The 23,516-nt window shown below is 35.5% G+C and overlaps 1 protein-coding gene across 2 annotated transcripts; it reads left to right on the top strand.

The window, feature by feature from the left end:
* The first annotated feature begins 112 nt into the window (after positions 1-112).
* On the top strand, positions 113-14,231 carry LOC110449635 (rab proteins geranylgeranyltransferase component A 2-like). 2 transcript variants are annotated; one of them, XM_021496621.1, is made up of 17 exons: positions 113-169; positions 1,086-1,152; positions 2,251-2,317; positions 2,670-2,806; positions 3,093-3,471; positions 4,678-4,794; positions 5,487-5,607; positions 5,991-6,106; positions 6,459-6,565; positions 6,834-6,908; positions 9,279-9,323; positions 9,537-9,596; positions 10,090-10,150; positions 11,547-11,643; positions 12,054-12,143; positions 12,293-12,438; positions 13,638-14,231. In XM_021496621.1, the coding sequence occupies exons 1-17, from the start codon at positions 121-123 to the stop codon at positions 14,043-14,045; spliced, it is 2,142 nt and encodes a 713-aa protein (XP_021352296.1). In that variant the 5' UTR covers positions 113-120; the 3' UTR covers positions 14,046-14,231. The 2 variants fall into 2 exon arrangements, with proteins under 2 accessions (XP_021352296.1, XP_021352304.1); XM_021496629.1 differs by having other exon boundaries at positions 165-247.
* Positions 14,232-23,516: the final 9,285 nt, after the last annotated feature.

The raw sequence follows: 23,516 nt of genomic DNA, 5'->3' as shown, positions 1-23,516 counted from the left end.
ATATATTACATTCTTTTACATTACTAAATAACTTAAAAGTAATTTTGTTATCAAATTTAAATTTATTAATGTAGAAAATTATATACGAAACTTCGGTTATAATTAGATAAACAAATCAACATGGCAGACGATTTACCGTCAGACTTTGACGTTGTCGTTCTGGGTACAGGTATGCGGCTTATTTAGGAGAATGTGTCACATTTGAGTAGTGGCATTGCGGAGATAAACTGAAAATGCCTTTTGTGTGGTACTGTGATCCTTGTTTGTTGTTACATTATTGGTTAAGATATGAAACTGTACGATCTTATCCCTGTTTGCCTCCATGTTCCTAATACAACCTGATCATGACTCATCGTCATATTTCCATCTAAACCTTCATTGCGATTTCCTGATAAAAACAAATAAGCGAAATACATCTGTTGAATATACAGAAATATATCTGAGCTTATATATATAATTGAATATGGTTTGTGTCTATTTCAATAAAAAGTCAATAAATTTTCCAGAACATTTTCCAGGACATTAATTGTATAAATTTAACAACATCTATAATGTTCAGGTTCAACAAGAACCCTAAAAGATGTTAGAGTCACCCTCAACCCTACTCCAACAATGTTAGAGGTTTTACACGGCGAAAAACTTTTGACAGGCGCCGCGTCGCAGTCGGCAAAATCATATCCGATAGAAAAAAAGTTCGACCAGTGGCCTCTCATGTTATAGGAGTACCTCAACCCATGTTAAGTCATATAAAAAATCGGAATAAATATATGTGAAATTTAAATATATTGAACATGTACCTTGGTAATTAAAAATGTTCATAACCAGGTTAACGTAGTCAATAATAAGACATTAAGGCTGATGTCTTCATAAAAATAGCTCACCAGACTTAAAACATGTTGATCTCTTCTGCGACCCAAATGAATGCTAGGAAATGACATATTATTCAAAGTTCATTTATAATACCTACATGTAGGTCATGCGGTCAAGGTAATGGAAAATCATCTTAATATAAATCGGGGCAACTGTGATCAATGTGCTTCTCCATGAGAAATGCCTGAGAGTAATCAGTTGTGTTTTTCTTGTAGGGTTGCCTGAGAGCATTCTGGCCGCAGCTCTGTCCAGAGTCGGCCAGAAAGTATTGCATATTGATAGGTGAGTTACCAAGTATTTATTATATGCAATGTGCTTCTTTTAGATAAGTTTAAATGTTTGGGAAAAGTATGATTCAACTAACAGAATTCAAATAGATGGTATGGAATATGTACAAGAAACGGTGTTGGTAAGTATATATACATCCAGAAAATACCCCAAAACAATATTATGGTAGGATGTACAGGTACATTAGAATAAATTTCTGTTGACAAGTAACAAAAATATAAGATTTTCAATCTTGTGTACATGCTTGTCTTATACAGAGATATCAAAGGTTGTCATTTCAAATAAACATATATACTATAAACAGGGATATGTATATACTTATTGTTATCTTTATCATTTAAAACATAAATAACAATTTCACATAGGAGCAAATTTTGCAATCCCAGTATATTGTCATGTGAACAAGGTCTGCATCAATTGGTAGCATTTGTAGAACGGGCCCTGAAAAAACGCCATGTACAGCAACTTCATGGAGGAACCTCCACATGCACTCCCTCTGTCTGATCATAGGTTGAGCCTGAAACGTCTCCACATGGGGTGTGGTGGTGCAGATTCTCACTGTATTGGTAAACTCCAAGGCACTGTCTTAGCAGTTGGCCTTAGCTTACTTGCTGCGTTTTTTCTCAATCCAGGCTATTCTTCAGTCCCATGCAATGCTTAGATTCTGAGTATGGGGAATCCTCAAATGAAGTTTTCTCCATGGCATCCATCAGTGCAGCCACTCTGGAGGAGGCTTCTAACTCCTGGGCACTTGCTCCTGAGGTAGCTATCCCACTGGCACTGCTACCACCAAAAACATGTCCCGGGTCTGCATCAATTGGTAGTGTTTGCAGAACGGGCCCCTGAACACATCACATCTCTATGTCCTGATCTGAATACTTGTGTGTAGGTCCTTTTATGACTACTGGTCACGGCCATCCAAGGAAATCACAATGCAAGGTTTTATTAAGACAAAGGATACCAAAGGAAACAATCTTGCCTACTGATGGTGCTATTGTGAAGTATCGACGAGGTTTATGCTATCATCATGCTTGATACATATATATAGACCTTGTACACATTTATTCTGATGTTTGGTTTGGATTTCTACAGGAATGAGTACTACAGTGGACAGTGGGCATCATTTAACTTAGAAAATATCACCAAATGGACAAAAGAGGTAAGTTTGGTGGAAACTTTATTGACAATAAATTTTCAAGGAAAACAGTTCATGACCCATGCACAAATATCATGATCAGTAATAAAGATGTCAAGAGTAATGAGGTAATATAACTTTTGAACTTACATATTTGATGATGTGAGCTTACTTTGCTGGTAAATTTATGAAAATCAAAATAGATTCTTAATTTAAACAATTAAATTAAGATTATTTTCTTTTTTTCCTTTTTTTCGTCATAAGTGATTCATATTATTATGTTGTATTTTCCATTTCTTGTTGTAAATTTAGTTGTTGATGAATTTTAAAGGGTAGAAATAATTTAAAAAAAATCCCCCATCAATTACTACAACAGGCGATGGGTGAACTTGGGCTTGAACACCCCACCATAGAGGAGGATGTTCTACTACAACCTGGAGAGACACTGTCCCGGTTAGATTTGTCTGTAAAGGGCAAAACCTATTTCAATATAGCTTCAGAATACCATGTTAGGTAAGGAGGATTTTGTTTTTGTTTTTTTAAAAGTCATTCAGCTTTTAATCAAACATGTTTGGAATTTTCCTGAACATGTACATGATGTTATTTTTTTATCATGAAATCCCTAACAATTGTTCTTTCCATCAGTGGGAGTATCTCACAAAAAAAAATGATGGTGAAATACAAGTTAAGGGGTATTTCTCTTTAGCTTATTTGTTAGAGAGTCAGATTGGTAAACTAAAAGTCCTGTGTTTGAAAAATAAAGATTCCATTAGATTTATACTTTGATATAATCATGTAGCAACGAAGAAGAAGTATTGGACAAAACTGACATCGCAAAGGAATGTAGATCAGACGACAAGATGGACAAATTAAATCCAGATCAAGTTGAAGAAAATAAAGATGACAATGACTCTGAATCCAATAAGGATACCTTAGAAGCATCAGAGGAGGCACAGTCTGAGGAAACCAAATCAAACACAGAGACAGAAGCCATTTTAGAAGATAAAGAAACAAAACCCATGTCGGAACATAAAACTGATGAGACCTTTAAAAAACCTTCTAGTAGTGAAGACTCTGTGGTGAAGGCCGAAGTGACAGAAAGTAAGAAACCGGAGACATGGACAGCCTCCAAGCTGAAGAAGGATTGGCGCAGATTCAACCTTGACCTTGCACCCAGGGTGAGTAATGGAACCTATATCAGACATTAAAGTTCAGCATTGTAGTATTCTAGCTAGGTTAGAAGTGCATCATTCATCAGTTGTTTGTCCTTCAATTTTTGTTATTGTCATCTTTTTAAGAACAATAGGATTAAGGGACAGTATAATTGGCATGTAGCTTTGCTGAGCAGAAGGGTTTGTAAAATTAAATTATCTTGACCTTTTAAGGTTCAAGGTAAATCTTGAAACATTCACATTTGTTGAACTATTGAACCATAGAGAAATAATATGTGGGCTATATCTTGCTTTGAAGAATGTCTGTTGAAATTGTTTAAACATTTTGGTTGTCAATGGATAACCGGTTACTTGGTCGGAAGGTAGCAGACAGGTAACACAGAAATCATTAACCAAATAATCGGACATATATAATTACCTGAATGGAGCCCATGTTTACCTGAGTGAGATCAGGTATCAATTAAAAACAATGTGAACACTAATCAATACCAAATTCCTATCAATTAAACAGTGCATAGCCAAATTTGTTAGTATTGTTTTTGAACTCTATAGGAGTAGGACATGCCGTCAGTTTAGTCAAAAGCCTTTAAATAACTTGAATGGGGGCCAGAAGTGCTTGTGAAGGGGAGGGGCTATCAAATATATTCAAATTAATGCCCTTGACAAGGTTACACTAGTCATGTGTTGAAAAAACAAACTCTTCCTTAATAACTACAGGGCTTGGAGTCACCTAATTTTGATCTGTAACTATATAGGCTTAAGGGCTAGCAATGATGTCAAAGTAAATGACCTTGACATACAATGAAGGTCACTTTTATCGCTTTTGAAAGACACATCACATCAACCATTTCAGCACTAAATATATCTTAATAACAAATGTGTCTCAAATTTCAAATGAACTGGAAGTTTCCCTGAGTTTTGATACATATGTTAAGTACTCAGTGCTAGTGAATAGATCAAACCCTAATTGCAACCTCACTTTCAAAGAACAGTGTCATACACAGAAGTAGGAAACTTTTATCAAAAGTTACCACAACGTGCATTTACTGTTTACAATTGACACGATCCAATAGACAAAAGAAAAGATCAATCTTACGTAGGACTTATGAAGATGGTATGATGGTGGGTGTCAAGATCCCTCATGGATCTCTTGATTTCTAATTTGAAGTAAAAATGTTTTTCTTTTCAAGTTGTTATAACCGTATGTTCCAGTTGCTGTATTGTGCAGGAAGCATGGTGGAGCTACTGATATCATCTGATATAGCCAAGTACTGTGAGTTCAGGACAGTTACCAGGGTACTCACCTTCCTCAATGACAAACTGGAGAAGGTAAACACACAGGACCTAGGGGACACAACACACAGTTCAATGTTAATAACACAAAATATGCTTCATTGTTTATTATACAGCACTAATTAAGGACATGCCCAGTTAGCTGTTTGGTTGTGGAACATATTTAAGTACATTGGAAGCAGAAATAAAATGAGAATTTGTTTATGTATGACTTACATGTAGGTAATAGCATGTCGTTTTCACTGGAGAAAAATCATTTCACAAAATGTGACATAAATGAAAACACCATTTAAGGAGCCTCTAGATCCTACCACTGTTATTTAAGAATCCACTGCAAAAAATGTATCTGTTCATTGGAAACTGTTTTATCCGGCATTACTATATAGCTTTTATAAATCATTTCTGATCAGAAAACCATACCTTGTGTGGCTTTTACTATAAAATAACAAAGGTGAAATAAACACAATATAATCAGCAACAGTGTTCTGAGTATAAAAGTTCCGTGGGGCTAGACCGGGACTCGATCACTGTACCTAAGATTGTCATACTGTCACTCTGACTGAGCTGCCTGGAAAATGGAAATGTCCTGACCCAACTGAGCTATAGTTATAGCCAAAACTAAGGGGAGGTTACTGTGTAAAGGATATACTACAGTGCAGTGGGACAGGGATCCTTAAGTTTAATATCAGCAATGAAGTTCTTACAATTTGTTATGTGCTGGTATGTAGGTTCCATGTTCCCGGGCTGATGTGTTTAGCAGTAAGGATGTGTCCATGTTGGAGAAACGCATGCTGATGAAACTGCTGACCTTCTGTGCAGATTACACCAACCATGAGCACCAGTATCAAGGTAGCTGTCTCACCTGTCAGTCTATGTATAGTTCAAAGTGTTAGAATTTACAGCCTGAGTTGATAAAAAGAACATACCTAGGGGAAAACACTTAAATTAGCATTCTAGGCAGTAATGGGAAGGAAAACATTGCAATTGTAACAGTTGTCAAAGTATCAGTTAACTTGGCCCTTTTTGATTGAAAGGGTTAAACTATTTCTCACAACTATTACTTAGCTTACTGAAAGGTTTCGTCCTGACAACAGATTGGCCCTTTTTGATTTGATATGATTGCACTTTTCAAAATCTGAAAATTTTGGCCATGTGTCAGTTATTAAATAATGGAGACGTAGTTAAATTTATTTATCTTCATGTTACACAGCTATGTTTGTTTGTCATTTCAGATTTTGCAGATAAACCTTTCAAGGAATTTTTGAAATCACAGAAATTGACCAACAATATATGCCACTATGTACAACATTCCATTGCCATGGCAACAGATACCATGACAACAATGGAGGTATGATGTTATGATTATAGAACAGATAATTTATGATATTTATTTAATTCATGCCATACTTTTATCAGTCTCTGTACAGAATAGAGGCCGGGACTTAATGTAAACACTCCTGCCTCAGTGTTGGGTTTTTTAATGATGTATAACTTTTGGCATTTTTACTACGATGCTGATATTTGGTATGATGTTTCATAGCTGTCAAACACTAATGCAATGCTGTTATCTCTTTACCTAACACTCAAAAAAGACTATCACATATCAATATACATGTGAGGATTCGTTATGTTTTCCAAAGACATCTTAGTCTGAGATAAGTTAGGGTGCAATTTAACATATTTATATCATCCTTACACAGGGATTAGCAAGAACAAAGAAATTCCTCCACTCTCTTGGTCGCTATGGTAACACAGCTTTCCTATGGCCCCTTTATGGCAGTGGCGAGCTCCCACAGAGCTTTTGTCGGTAGGTTGTCAGAGAGCTAATGAGTCATTTTTAGCGAATTTTACCAGGTGTTTACTTATTATTCAGCTGTTCTTTCATATAAATATGTAACACATATGCATTTTATCATCATTTACTCAAAGATATATTTCAGTTTTAGTTTACATTATTGATACCGTGGCATATATAACATGCAAACTTTCCAGATGCCTTGATCAAAATTAAATTGTTCTAATTGTACAAAAACATGATATATTCTGGGTAAAAGGTTTGATTGTGTTCTCCACAGGATGTGTGCGGTGTTTGGTGGAGTATACTGTTTACGTACTGCTGTCAGCGCCGTCATCTGTGGAGCTGATAACAAGTAAGTGTACGAACCAGAAAGGTTTTACATGCAGTGCTCGAAACTGCAGGTCGCTGAATTGCCAATGGCGATTTAATGTCAGCTTGGACAAGGAAAAATAAGGAAGTAAGTAGTTTTCTTGGTGCAGATAATTTTGTTTGGGTAATCAGAATTATTGTACCGAGTAAGCTTGTGTAACTGTCGCTAATATGTATTGTTTACACATTTTGTTTCACCAAGCCCTGTTTTCAAAATGCATTGCGATGTTAATTTCCATAAAAAATTAAGCAAGGAATCTTTTTGGTTGAAATAGTTCTTGCGCACTACATCATCTACATTGACCAATCGAGGCGCGTGTACGTAAGTGTGTCGGTTTGTCAGTGTTGTTGAGTTTGACATTTTTGAGGTCAAAATGCTTGCCGGATGGAGTTTCCTCGGTTGAAAAAAGAAGCTGGTAAATTAAAGCCATCAAGTTAATAAGCAAGGTAAGATGAACATTATCAAAGATGTTTTATTGAGTACATTATAAACTTTTATTATCTATCATCATGTTAAATCCAACATATGTAGGCCCTGTACCAAGTAGTCAACCATCTATCGGCTACTTTCACTTTCAGTTTTCCTGTGAAGTCATGACTCATGATGATATGATTAATCAATATGTTCAATGCTTCCATATTCTCCTGCAAATATCAAATGGACATCATATGGATCATTGCATTTTTTTGTAGCAATTTTAAAACGCAGTGATATTTGTAAATGTTTATTGCCATTTTTGAGTGCATTTCACTTTGAATTTATTGGGAAATCTTAACAAAGTCAAAAGGCATCAGTCTGCTTCTTTCCCATTTGTTTTTTACAGATATGTCATCAATTACATGTACATGAAATTATTAAGTTTGTAAACATACTGGTCTCTGTTACACTCATTAAAAAAAGAATTTCCACACATCCCACTATAATAATCAGAGTAAATCACTAAAAGTTCTTCCATTTTCTGTTTGCAGGTATGAGCAAAAACATTGTGAATGCATTTTTGGTGAAGTGGGAAAATGGACGTACTTGGCTGACTATGGAAAACAATAGCATGTTTATTAAAAAAATACATGATCATGAACAGTTTTCGAGTGTTTTGTTTTATTTTCTCATGTAATGCAATAAATTGTCATGTGAAATTTGGATCACCAAACTGTAATTTGGGCCACCAGATTTAAATATTTACTTGCCCAAAACTTTTTCTAGTTCTGTACATGAACCACTTTATGGTAGGAACAACCTACACTGTAGATATTAGCATTTTATGGTAGGAACAACCTAGATATTAGCATTGTATGGTAGGTACAACCTAGATATTAGCATTACATGGTAGGAACAACCTTGACATTACCACTATATGGTAATTACTACCTAGATATTACCACTTTATTGTAGGAATGACCTAGAAATTACCACTACATGGTAGCAATGACCTAGATATTACCACTTTATTGTAGGAATGACCTAGAAATTACCACTACATGGTAGGAATGACATATATTACCACTACATGGTTGCAATGACTTAGATATTACTACTACATGGTAGGAACGGCTTAGATATTACCACTACATGGTAGGAATGACCTAGAAATTACCACTTCATGGTAGGAACGGCATATATATTACCACTTTATGGTGGGCACAACCTGTATGGTAAGAACGACCTCAGAATTACCACTACATGGTAGGAACTACATAGTACTACAACTATATGGTTGGAATGAATTAGATTTTACCACTACATTTATATATATAGAAGGGACCACAATGGATGTGTAGTTCCTCAAAAGTGGTATGTTGTTGACCCTGGTGGTAGTGATCACTCTCGTATTGATATCACATGACTCGGGACTGGTATGTTGTTGACCCTGGTGGTAGTGGTCACTCTCTTATTGATATCACATGACTCTGGACTGGTATGTTGTTGACCCTGGTGGTAGTGATTTCTCTCGTATTGATATCAAATGACTTGGGACTGCAATGTTGTTGACCCTGGTGCCAGTGGTCACTCTCGTATTGATATCGCATGACTCGGGACTGGTATGTTGTTGACCCTGGTGGTAGTGATCACTCTCGTATTGATATCACATGACTCTGGACTGGTATGTTGCTGACCCTGATGGCAGTGATCACTTTCATATCCAGGGATCAGATTTATGTACATGTATTTGTGCTTTTCAAAGTATTAAATCTATTCAATTAATTTACTGTGTATTTGTTTTTAAATGTTTCATTCAGTAAGTAAGAGAGGGACTTATTATTATTTGTAGCACATCTTTGGCTCCAGTAGCTATCCATGTATGTACTTACTTGGACTGTTGTGTAAAGTGTATGATTGTGTGTTATGTTTCAGATGTAAAGGGGTTGTTCTGACAAATGGACAAAGAATTAATTGCAGGTATGTAACTTAAGCATATTACTAATGATCAAACCAAATTAAAAAGATTATATACCATTTTAAACACTTAACTCTTAGTTAATGTGATAGAACTCCCAGATTTTTTCATAAAGCACAAAACTGTAGTATATCATCAAAATAATTGACAGAAATCAGTGATTGTATTAACTAAGTATATAAAGATGATGTGTAACAACATGATTTTGTTAACAGGTATGTCATCATGGAATCCTCATATGCCGATGCAGAGGACATGACTTATCGTGCCAAACGGTAAGTATAAAAGTCTAAACAGGATGACAAACTATCAGTTCTTTTATGCTTTTTTAATGTACAACATACTACATGCATATCATGGAATCTTCATATATTTATATTCCAACGATATGAAATCAGTGTTGTACTCTGAGGTTATGTATGTACTACATATATTATCCCTAAATCATTTTTTACTGGTTGTGTTTCCCTGGATTTTTTCCTTCTTAATTTGTGACAAAGTATTAACTTAACTTTAACTTACTTACCAGGTATTAATGATATCGGATTATATAAATATGTAAATCCTGTTCCCTAATCAACCCTCTTTAAAAAACATTGTGGACTGTTCAGAAATTATCTTAGAGCAGTAAGTTTCCAAGGTTGATGAAACTCTTACACTGATCATTTATTTCTGATAAAGAAATAAAATTATATAGTTATTTGCTATATAGAAGGGAATTTTCGATATTAGACATGTAATAACACTGTTACACTGTATACATTTCAGACATGTGAATCGAGGCATTTTTATCACAGATAGGTCTGTTTTACCGACCGAAGATCAACAGGTAATTGTACTTTCTACTTTGCATATTTTAGACTCTACACATTATTAAAAAATTACTTGATATTGCAAGCTAGAAAAATATAAGTTCTGTAATAATCTTTTATGTCCATATTCTTATTGGCAAGTCAAATCAATCTTAATAAGTAAAACATTCAGCTTTTATTGTCTGATTTCATCCATAACACAAATATTATATTATGCAACCATTTTTATCTAAAATCAAATTTTAGTGAATGTGCCTCTTCATAGTACTGTAGTATAAAACAAATGAAGTCATGATACAACTCAGTTTTGACTCTTAAAGTTCTCAAAAATTCCAGAGTAAGAACGATCGAAGAATATCTCTTCAGATTAAATTTGTTGATTTTAAATTTCTAATGTAAATTTGATATCAATCACTCAGGATGAATTGCTTCCAATATATAGAAATCTGTTAGAATTTGATATGCAGATGTGACATTTAGTGTACAAGTACAATTTTGAAAGTCTTTTTTACACATGTATGTATCATAATAAAATGTAGTACAAGACTGTGATGTACATGTGTTATGATATATTTGAACCATTCATATTTTTGTCTTGAATTTCTTGAATTATTACCATTGGAGAACCCCATTATGAATATTTCTTGAATTATCATTTTAAACTATGATATTATCAATTATATATCATGAGAATATTTTCAAATGAATATTGTACACAAGAACCTTTTCCCTGTCAAGTATTTCTCCATCACTGGTAAGATCCAAATTTGCCCAGTGTCAATTTCTCCCTTCACATGTACGGTGAAATTACTGTACATATATACCCCTTCACATGTACGGTGTAATTACTGTACATATATACCCCTTCACATGTACGGTGTAATTACTGTACATATATACCCCTTCACATGTACAGTGTAATTACTGTACATATATACCCCTTCAGATGTATGGTGTAATTACTGTACATATATACCCCTTCACATGAACGGTGTAATTACTGTACATATATACCCCTTCACTTGTACGGTGTAATTACTGTACATATATACCCCTTCACATGTACGGTGAAATTACTGTACATATATACGGGTATATATGTACAATAATTACACTGTACATATATACTCCTTCACATGTACAGTGGAATTACTGTACATATATCCCCCTTCACATGAACGTTGTAATACTGTACATATATACCCCTTCACATGTACAGTGTAATTACTGTATATACATGGTAGTCTGTGTACTAATATTTGCTGTCCTGATACATTTGCTCTCATTACAGATAGCGAAAAGGCTGAAGTTTAGCTAGATGTATGGTCTTACTTTCTTCCTTAAATGTTCAAACTACTGCAGCACTGCTGTGTTTTGTGAACAGTAAAATACTGTTACTTTCCTTTGTTTCAGTTATCATTGATGTTCCTACCAGATCCTGACAATGGAGTTCGACCTACAGCAGTACTAGAACTTCCACCTTCATCCATGACTTGTCCACAAGGCTTACGTAAGTTAGTTACCCATGATTTACGTTAGTTACCCATGATAACGCAAGAACTTCCACCATCATCAATGATTTGTCTCTGGGACTTATGTTACTAGGCTAGTCACCTATGACATAGGAATCTAATATCCTCTTGAAACTTGATAAATGCAAGTCTCATGGCTGAACACTGACAATGTTGACAGTACAGGAAAGTTCAAGGTCAAGAGAAGAGACGAGGGTGGTCACACCTTGCTTACCTTTCAATTTGATTCATAACATGTTTGTGTTAAGTTAACTAACCATTCTTTTTGTCTCAAAAATGAAAATTCACCAGGTTTACCATAAATTTTATCAAATTTAAGAATGTTTTTATATTTTGTCAGATATGTAATATGGTGTAGGAATCAACATTGTTTAATTTTTTGTATAAGATGCTGTACACATGACCAGGCCAGGAACAGGAGATGTCCATCCACGGGAAGATTTGAAGATCGTGAAAGAGAAGTTATTTGATCCTGCAGGTCAGTAAAATATTTAGCATTGGAAGTCCCTGTAAAGCTAAGCTTATCATAGTCAGTTGTTAATTATACCAGCTATGTATGTCTATTGCCTGATATCATCATTAAAGTGACATAATGCGAATTAATCAATTAGGCTCTTCTTGTTGCAGATGATGACAAGCCTAACATATTATGGTCTATGTACTTTAGTCAGACCTATTATGAAGATTTAAAAAGAGGGGAGAGCACTCCTGATAATATAATTGTTTTACCCGGACCTGGGCCAGAAATAGACTTAAATGATGTGGTGACTCAGGTAAGTGTTTCTCAAGGGTATCAACATAGGACCATTCTGTAATAAGATAATTTTATCCCACTCTATTCTGTTAAGAATATGAGTAACATTCATACCTGCCAACCCTGGATATACTGAAAGAGGGTGATTTTAATACCCTCTTTTAAAAATAAAAGAGGGTCATAGCGTGTGACGTCTTTTTCACAACAAATATAAGAAAAGTGTATATTAAATTAGAACTTTTAACCAACAAAATCATAGAACTGAAAAATAATGATGTCATATTTGGAAAAGCAACACATAAACAAGATATTAATGCTCTAAACAGTATTTTGCTGATTGCTAAGCACCACATTTATAAGCAAAAACTAAAAAATAGTAGACCTAATATTGCTTACTTTAAAAAAGACCTGGAAGACTACATTCGGATAGAACAGGTAATTTACAAAAAGAATATGGATTACAACAAGTTTGAAAATAAATGGTTCCAAATAATCTAACTTGATTACCTTATAGACATGCTATTATTAAGTATTTTGTAATGTGTGAATGGATGTATGAAAGTTATATGTTATGTGTATAAAATAAATTAAATGTCTTTTTTGCTATATAGGTATGTATTGGTACTCCAGTTGTACTAAACACAGCAGCATATATAATTGAACAAAAGTATATCTCTGCTCTTCAAGGCAGAATCTGAGTGTAACAAATATATGTTCAATTTGAAACTTTCTCTCGCATTCATGTTCCCCGTTGTAAAACTGTGTTGTCATTATATTAAGCAAAAAGGAAAATAAAAAAGTGTCTAATAAAAAAAAAAAAAAATAGAACTTTAATATTTTAATGATGTAAAAGGTACATTCTACATTCATTGAACTGTTTTTCCAGCAGATCTAGCTGGTCCTCATCCACAATACCAAATTCAAAGCTAAAAAAATAAAAAGATTTGTCAACAACACATAAAATAAATTCATAATAATATATATGATACTGTGTTTTCACAGGCATTAGTTTCTGTCAATAAAAATGGTCCTAACAATAAGATGTCACATTCTACTCATATAAAATACCATTTTGTTTCTGTCAATAACAATGGTCATGACAATAAGAAGTCGCACCCTACAGTTACTCATAAGTAGGGTTTTAATTCTTATTGTCAATACCATTATGTCAGACCTTTTTGTACTTTGATGGTGGTTATACGTATTATCTGTTTACAGACCCGTCAGATCTTTGTTGACATAATGCCAGGGGAGGAATTCTTGCCCCGACCCCCGAACCCAGAAGACATCATCTATGTGGACGAGAATGAGGCTACAGTTGGAGAAAATAAACAGTCAGAATTTGCTGGGGAAGAGAGCGAGACCAATAAGACTGGTGATCAGTCTGAGGGTGTCAAAGATACAGAGGAGGTTACAGCCATCCAATCAGATGAGTCAACACCAATTAAAACAGATTCTACAGTTGACCAATCAGATGAGTCAACACCAATTAAAACAGATTCTACAGTTGACCAATCAGATGAGTCATCAACAATTACAGCAGATTCCGCGGTTGACCAATCTAATGATGGGGAAAATAAACAAGATATCTCATCAGAAGTTAGTGAAATAGAAGGCTCAAAATGAAGAAAAAAAAAAGTGAAACAAAATCAGATGTAAGTGTTTCTAATTATTCCAAGTAAGTACAGGATGATATTCCCCAGGGTTGAATACTGAGCACAGATATATAGTTCTCACTGAACAACTGGACAGAATTTCATTATCATCTAAATGTGCTTCACTTATGAATGATTTATTTATCCTGTCTGACCAAAGAGTNTGTATTGACATTGGTTGTCTTTGGTAGGCTGGACTTCCTTTGTATCTAGTGTCTGTCAGAGACCCCCCCACCCTCAGTGTAAGTGTATTGACACCTCCCACACCCCGACCCCCACCCCCCCTCACCCTCAGTGTAAGTGTATTGACATTGGTTGTCTTTGGTAGGCTGGACTTCCTTTGTATCTAGTGTCTGTCAGAGACCCCCCCACCCTCAGTGTAAGTGTATTGACACCTCCCACACCCCGACCCCCACCCCCCCTCACCCTCAGTGTAAGTGTATTGACATTGGTTGTCTTTGGTAGGCTGGACTTCCTTTGTATCTAGTGTCTGTCAGAGACTACTGCTAAGATGTATTTCTAGTCCATCCCTTACATGCTTTCTCATATTTGTTGTAGCATTAATTTGTGGAACTTCATTAGAACAAGTTTATAAAATGTCACAAGATCATGTTATTGATATGTTTTATAGTTGAAGGATCATGAGACAATTCTCTGCCAGGGATAACAAGTATGACTTTGTTATAAACAGTATTTTGCAATAAATGTATTGTGCCTAAGTGTATTCACTGTGTTTAGTTTGAAAGCGAAGTGTGCAAGTCTAAGTGTGTTAACCGTGTTTTATTTTGAAAGTGTGGTGTACATGTGTCTGGCTAAGTGTGTTGTACTGGGATTTATTATGTTCCAAAAATATATAGCTAACAGGTATATTGTAGATAGCATTGTTCATGTTCAAGGATATTCAGTTTCTTTCTGAATAATCTTATATCTATATACCAAAAGTAAAGGCTACTTTAATTTTGTAACCAATAATGTTGACAATTTTATTTAACGTATTTTGATACATGTATAAGCATCCATACAGTAAAGTTAAGCTTTTTAAGGTTGATTTCTTTTCTGGATTATTAAAAAAATAATATATGCAATAATTGCATTTTGAACGTAAAAATGTCTCAGTGGCTTTTTAATTGACTCTGTATCTTCCATCCTAGTACTAATATTAATACCTGGCTGCAATATATAAAAAAAAATATCCCGTCATCAGAAAGCTACGTTATCGCAGCTGCTACCATCCCTGTCTTTAATGCTGCGGTCTGCAAATGAGAGGTTTGACTGTTGTAAACATAATGTTTGATATTTAATTAACTATTCAAGGGGATGTATTTTTTAATTATGATAACTTATTACGGTATTGAAATACTTGATTATTTTTGGTGAGCTAACACATTGCCCCCATGCCATACAAGTCTTTGGAGTGGTCTATATGAAGACATCTTGACCTGTATTAATGAAACAATTCTCATTCTCAAATATAAAAAAAAATACATTTCAGCAATGATTTGGAGCGGAATACTTTTTCACTGTCGAAGCTTTCACTTGTTTTTTATGATCGTAGCAAGTTAAAAGAATATTGATTTGAGCACAGAACTCGGGCTTTAGCAGGGTAATGGTTTTATGATACACATTCAGGCCTAGATTACTTACATTAAAGTTTGAAATGCTATAGGTTTATAACCTTTAGTAAGGGCTATAAGGTTTGATTTTCTGTGTAATTGTAGTAGAACCTGATTGTTTTCGAATTGAATCTTGTATTATTTTGAAAGCTTTATAGGTAACATTAAGTTTATACAAAAGAGGGACTGAAGTGTTTGTGTCTCTAAGAAGTATTGATAAGGCTTGAAACTTCTGAACGGTGTTTTGTAATCGCATGCTGATATCACCAATATTCATGGATTGATTTTCCCTCCTTAGCATTGTTGAACTTGGTTACATTATGTCAATAAATATGAAATGAAATCTATATTGTCTTCATTTTCCTTCTTTGAAACTACAAAACATGAATTCCCTTCCCTAAAGGTTGTGCCAACAAGAGTGATTAATTTAAGTTGAAATAACTTACGATTACTGAGCTTTTTCAAGTGTTAATGTCATTGAAATCCAGGGCCAAACAGAAAACAAAGTTTGAACGAAGTCTGGCATTCAATGCCATTGAAACAAGGTAATTTTCAGGACACGCATGTAATGATTTAAATTTGCTTTAAAACAAGTTTGATCAAGTTTTCGTAAGATGATAATGGATAACAATATGTCTTTAACCATTTCCTACATTTTCTAGTAGGAGGTGTAAGTACTATACATTTTACATTTTTTTCAAAAGACAAAATACCAGCTGCTGTTTTGGATTTTAGGAGTTTTGTTGTTGGCTATGCTAGTTGCTCAACCAAGCAGTTTCCAAACATCTTTTCATCATTCATAGAACCATTAAATCAGGGTTACATTCTCATTGTGATACTGCATACTCAGAAATGAATTTTATGGAATGTGAATTTTGAAGAATTCAAAATATCTTTCGATCAATCTCTTACATCAGAACTTTTGATCAATCTCATTCTTCACACTGCCATACCTCATACTAAACTGAAGGCAAAGGTTGATGTAATAAATGATTTTTAACTATCTTGGAACATATATTTTGTGAGAAAACAACAATAGAATACCGAAGAGTTAAAAAAAACACGAGTTTGAACTGAAAATCGCGAAATCTAGTACAAAATATTAACCAAAGCAAAAATTTACATGGATCCCATTGAAAATCTTTAAGGAGAATAAGACCAGGTGTTCCAGAAGGGAAAGTGTCATGTACGTCATGGAGGACACCTGTTTAGTCAGCCTAGGTTGAATCAAACTAATGTCACATCATCACATCGAGGGGTCAGTAAGTGACAACAACAACAAAACAAGAAGACACTAATGAGCATAGTAAAAAATATTGTCCTTCATATCACAACCAAAATATCCTATTTCCCTAGGAGATGATGATGGCCACTATTATACTTGTCCATAGCCACCATAAGTATGCATCACCGTCTGAAGTCGACATCCATCACATAGGCCATGGTATTCAGAGCAAGTTTTTGATACCTAAAAGGAAAGCAGGGTTGTTTCTATTAATAGATTGAAAGTTCACGATCGGAAAGTCAAATTTGTCCAGCTTACTGTCAAGCTGAGAGGTAACCGTCGCAGTTGGTCATGTTGTAAGTAAAGATAGCGAAAAACGCCTCTAGTAGAAGCGACTGTAGTTGCTTATACAATTAGTGCAACAACATTGTTATAAGGGCGAACTGACTGGCCGATTTGCTTCGAATAATAAATTATTGCTATAAAACCTGTTCTTAGGTTCACCACACATTTAACCATGTCGGTTGTCATCAATAAAGTAGAAGACACTTTCCCTTTCGGAACAGCTGGTCTTATTCTCCCTATATTTTCTCAAAAGTACCCCGTGTAAATCTTTCCTTTGTCATATTTGCCCTTGTTTTTTTTGTGTGTTTTTTTGCTTTTTATTGGCTAAAATCGGTGGCTACTCCAACTGCAGGTACTGTTCCACTCACTTAGGGTGATAAATATCACAGGTACTGTTCCACTCACTCAGGGTGATAAATATCACAGGTACTGTTCCACTCACTCAGGGTGATAAATATCACAAGTACTGTTCAACTCACTCAGGGTGATAAATATCACAGATACTGTTCCACTCACTCAGGGTGATAAATATCACAGATACTGTTCAACTCACTCAGGGTGATCAATATCACAGGTACTGTTCCACTCACTCAGGGTGATAAATATCACAGGTACTGTTCCACTCACTCAGGGTGATAAATATCACAGGTACTGTTCCACTCACTCAGGGTGATCAATATCACAGGTACTGTTCCACTCACCCAGGGTGATCAATATTACAGGTACTGTTCCACTCACTCAGGGTGATCAAAATCACAGGTACTGTTCCACTCTCTCAGGGTCGATCTAAACCCTTAAAACATGTAAAATTACTCTGAACACCCTATTTTAGGTCCAAATATAGCTGTAACAAATTATCAGGTCTCTGTGCTGATACTAAGAAAATAAGACATCATGTGACTCTGCAGTACAGGGAAACTGTATAAAAGAATATTATCACGTGCTTAATAGAAAGAGGAAATGTGTCCTAACATAAATGAAGTACATGTAGTATGAAAGTACCTTTTCAGGAGAGCCCGGTCTAGGGACGATTTTCCGTGTAAAGAGGGTTATCTTCGAAAGAGACTTGACAATTGAGTTAGAAAAAGGTTGCCAAGTGTTGGTACGTGCCTTAGACTCTATGAGGTAGTGCCGTTTGAGAAATCTATAAGAACCCCAAACACCGGTAACAAATTCTACTGGCAACATTGGTACTGCATGTATCAAAATCCTTCAAGAGATGGTGGCTTCATTGAAATCAGATGTACATACATTATAATCAGATGTACATACATTATAATCAGATGTACTTACATTATAATCAGATGTACATACATTAAAATCAGATGTACATACATTAAAAGAAGAACAAAGGGTGTACAGGGAGAGACAGACAAAAGTACTAGGGGAGGATTTGCACAGACTAAAGTCGATGGTCGACTACAAACAAATCACGAGGGGAATCACGACGACAAACAGGGAGAGACAGACACAGTAGCACAAATACCAGTGTTGCACCGTTTTGGTGTGTTAAACGACAGCAAAAATGAACCGGAAAAGGCGGGAAATCGTGAAAATACAGTACGACGCGATATAACACCTATTCAAAATAGTCCAACTACGTATATACGAGACATGGTGATAATAATGACATGTCTGATACAACAAGTATCCCGGTACATTTTCCGTCTTCCGTCTGTGAAAGTGTTGAAGAGCGATCGAGTAGGCTGGCGAAAAACTTTATTATAAGATTTAGAAAATAGAAGCGGAAAATAATCCGGTTCTATGTGTACGGGATTGATGGAAACACGGCATCAGAAGCTGATATAAGAGAGTTCTTACAGCAGTCTGGGACGACTGGTTCGACCGTTGTCAGTATAATGTCAGTTCTTACACCAGTCTTGGACGACTGGTTCGACCGTTGTCAGTATAAAGTCAGCCCTTACATCAGTCTGGGACGACTGGTTGGACCGTTGTCAGTATAAAGTCAGACCTTACATCAGTCTGGGCCGACTGGTTCGACCGTTGTCAGTATAAAGTCAGATCTTACATCAGTCTGGGACGACTGGTTCGACCGTAGTCAGTATAATGTCAGGCCTTACATCAGTCTGGGACGACTGGTTCGTCCGTTGTCAGTATAATGTCAGACCTTACATCAGTCTGGGACGGCTGGTTCGACCGTTGTCAGTATAATGTCAGACCTTACATCAGTCTGGGACGGCTGGTTCGACCGTTGTCAGTATAATGTCAGTTCTTACATCAGTCTGGGACGACTGGTTCGACCGTTGTCAGTATAATGTCAGTTATTCATAGAGAAATGAGACAAAAACGAGTAAGATCGATAAACGAGTCTAGGCCTAGAGATAGAGTAAATCGGTATAACGACTATAAACAGTCGGACAGCCTGGCGTTCAATAACATATGGATCATGTGAACTAGATCAGAAATTGATGTGGCAACTTTTTAATAACAAAAAAGATGAAATCAAGAAGCGGACAATCAGAATTGAAATACAATGATTCAACGTTCAGAGAACCTGAAGATATTATAGAAGTATGGTCAAACCATTTTGAAAATATTTTCAAAGAATCTTTTGATGATATGTTCGATGACGATTTCAAAAACTTCATTTTGAAAAAGATTGGTGAGATTGAAAGTGGTGTGGGCGGAGAAAAAAATGCATTTTAGAGAAAGTCTGTACTGAAGAAGTGAGGAATATTTGTTGTAAACTTAAATCCGGTAAAGCAGAAGGATCGGATACTATCGTTTATAAAAGTCTGAAGTGTAGTAATCGTAGGCTTTATGGTATGCTTGCTAAATTGTTAAATCGCATTGATGCTCACGAGTTTGTTCTCTCTAACTAAAAACGATGGCAAATCGTTACATTATATAAAAGTAATTATAAACCCACAGATGATCCGAATAGCTACAGAGGTGTAACCTTACTTCAGTTATTTTTAAAGTATTCGAAATGATTATTGCTTTTGGAACCGGTCCTATTTTGAGCTCGGACACTTTTCCAAATAAACAGCAAACAGCATATCAGAAAAAAACTTTGTAGCTTGTGTACAGCATCGAGTGCTTACAAGGGTGCAGTAAGTATTATCTGGAAAATAAGGAACATGTCACTGTAGCCTTTCTGGACAGTAACAAGGCTTTTGATACTGTTTGGCATGCTGTTTCTGGACAGTAACAAGGCTTTTGATACTGTTTGGCATGCTGTTTCTGGACAGTAACAAGGCTTTTGATACTGTTTGGCATGCTGTTTCTGGACAGTAACAAGGCTTTTGATACTGTTTGGCATGCTGTTTCTGGACAGTAACAAGGCTTTTGATACTGTTTGGCATGCTGTTTCTGGACAGTAACAAGGCTTTTGATACTGTTTGGCATGCTGTTTCTGGACAGTAACAAGGCTTTTGATACTGTTTGGCATGCTGTTTCTGGACAGTAACAAGGCTTTTGATACTGTTTGGCATGCTGTTTCTGGACAGTAACAAGGCTTTTGATACTGTTTGGCATGCTGTTTCTGGACAGTAACAAGGCTTTTGATACTGTTTTGCATGCTGTTTCTGGACAGATACAAGGCTTTTGATACTGCTTGGCATGCTGTTTCTGGACAGATACAAGGCTTTTGATACTGCTTGGCATGCTGTTTCTGGACAGATACAAGGCTTTTGATACTGCTTGGCATGCTGTTTCTGGACAGATACAAGGCTTTTGATACTGCTTGGCATGCTGTTTCTGGACAGATACAAGGCTTTTGATACTGCTTGGCATGCTGTTTCTGGACAGATACAAGGCTTTTGATACTGCTTGGCATGCTGTTTCTGGACAGATACAAGGCTTTTGATACTGCTTGGCATGCTGTTTCTGGACAGATACAAGGCTTTTGATACTGCTTGGCATGCTGTTTCTGGACAGATACAAGGCTTTTGATACTGCTTGGCATGCTGTTTCTGGACAGATACAAGGCTTTTGATACTGCTTGGCATGCTGTTTCTGGACAGATACAATGCTTTTGATACTGCTTGGCATGCTGTTTCTGGACAGATACAAGGCTTTTGATACTGCTTGGCATGCTGTTTCTGGACAGTAACGAGGCTTTTGACACTGTTTGGCATGCTGTTTCTGGACAGATACAAGGCTTTTGATACTGTTTGGCATGCTGGATTGTTGTACAAGTTGCATGAAATAGGACTTAAATCAAAGACATGAGTTATCTTAATGTATGATATGCAATAACCATAAATCGACGTGGGTTAATGTCCTAAGAGGTATCTTACAAGGAAGTGCATTGTCAGCAAAAATGCACTTGGGGGGGGGGGGGGGGGGGGGGGTAATTAATTTTCTACTGAATCAAAGAAAAGAGCGGTAAAGGTTGAACTGTAATAGGAATAACTGTTAATGTTCCTACTCAAGCTGACGATATCACATTGATTGCCACTAGAGTCAGCGATGTTAGATATATGCAAAAATATTGCAAGAAATGGAGATTTGTATTTTCTGCGACAAAGACAAAGATAATGAAATTTCATAATACCAAAAGAAAACCATTTACTAATACATTCTATCTCTATGATAACCCATTACCATATGTTGATGATATTACTCATGTTGGTGTTGCATTAAATTCGACATTAAATTCTTTCAATCGCAGCTCTAGAGCATGTTGTAAGATAACACGTGGTACTATGAGAATCATACGGAACGGTATACATCCAAGGGCTTTAAACCTAATCTCTTCATGTAAGTTAATCAAACATACGGTATATGCTTCGGCACTGTATGGTTGCGAACTTTGGTATTTGTCACTTATATTAGAACGGGTTCACAATTTTGTAATAAAATCTATACGGGGATTTGAAAGAGGAACTCGTACTGATATGCGATGCATATATACATAGTCTTATAGGATGGGAATCTATAGAAAGTATCATTGACGTCAAGAAATTACTATTTTTTGGAAGGCTATGTAGAATTGACAGGAATTCGTTATCATAAATAAGATCTTTTTGAATCGATTAATTGCAGCAGTTCTGTTGATGGATACAAATTGTTTGATTAAAATGCAGAGTTTCTGTCCAGATTTATAAAGAATAATTCAGAAGTGTAGTCTGTACAAATGTGTGGATTAATTTATAGATCATTATAATTTTCCTGATAAGAGAAACTGGAAAAACTATCAGTGAAAGTGTCTGTTTCAACCAAACAGGAAAATGATTTTAGGCAAGGAAACCATGACAGCTAGCTATATAGATATCGGAAAAGTAGCAGCTCGGTTTATTAAAAAATAGATCTTGCCATCTAAGGAATTATTTTTTTTTGGAAAAAGAGGATAAGAAAAAACCCGTCATTGGAAACAATTCAAAAGTTTTGGATATAATAATGTCAGAAATTCAATTTGAAAATGTCTTAAAAATGAACAGGAACACTGCCATGAAGGGATATGATGTATATATATGCCATCTTGATGTAATCTCTTATTGTTAAATTATATTGGGAAAGGGCTTTATATAAGTTAGAAAACTTGTGCCCAATTCCAATGTATATTTTGATGCAAATAAAATATGTTTACACACATTTTTCGAAGATCTTTCCCGTATAAAGGTAGTATATCCATGCACAAGATTTTTTTTTATAATTAATCCAGATTCCTTCTTAATCCATGTCCCCCGAAGATACCATGTTGGCTGTGGGATAAGTTAGAAAAAAAAACTCGCATTAGTACTGATATGTCGTTATGGTTCTCAACAACCTCGGTCCCTATGAGGGACAGTTTCTGATATTATATAGGTCACCGAGTGCTACAAGAAAATTAAATTCGATTCCGCCGGGGAACAAATCTAAATGCAGATAAAAGCATGGCTTAGGTAGATATTATTTTTAACTTTGTCAAATGTGTACAAACTCTCGGAAATATATGCCAACGGAACCAAGCGATATTTTTAATCATGCAACTCGCGAATCGGTAATCAGTCAAGCCGATCATCAACACCATTCGGCTACCATATTATCAAGTGACGAATGTAACATACTTTTTGTCAAAAACATCAAATATACGTAATCATAACATCTTGGACATTTTTTTTGTATAAAAATTTATTGTACTGTATTTTACTTTATTGTTGCAGTCAAAAAGCCTGAATTGTTGACCTGGCACCTTCCTTACAGTCCAAATTTTATACGAAATGTTTTGATAACGTATAGTGTGTTTTTTTGACAAAAAGTGTGTCATATTCGTCATTTGATAATAGGGAAACGTTAGCCGAATGGCAATTAA

This window comes from Mizuhopecten yessoensis, unplaced genomic scaffold (assembly GCF_002113885.1).
Source record: "Mizuhopecten yessoensis strain PY_sf001 unplaced genomic scaffold, ASM211388v2 scaffold477, whole genome shotgun sequence".
NCBI lineage: Eukaryota > Metazoa > Mollusca > Bivalvia > Pectinida > Pectinidae > Mizuhopecten > Mizuhopecten yessoensis.
Note: the sequence above shows the minus strand (reverse complement) of the source record. Positions and strands in the feature narration are given on the sequence as shown.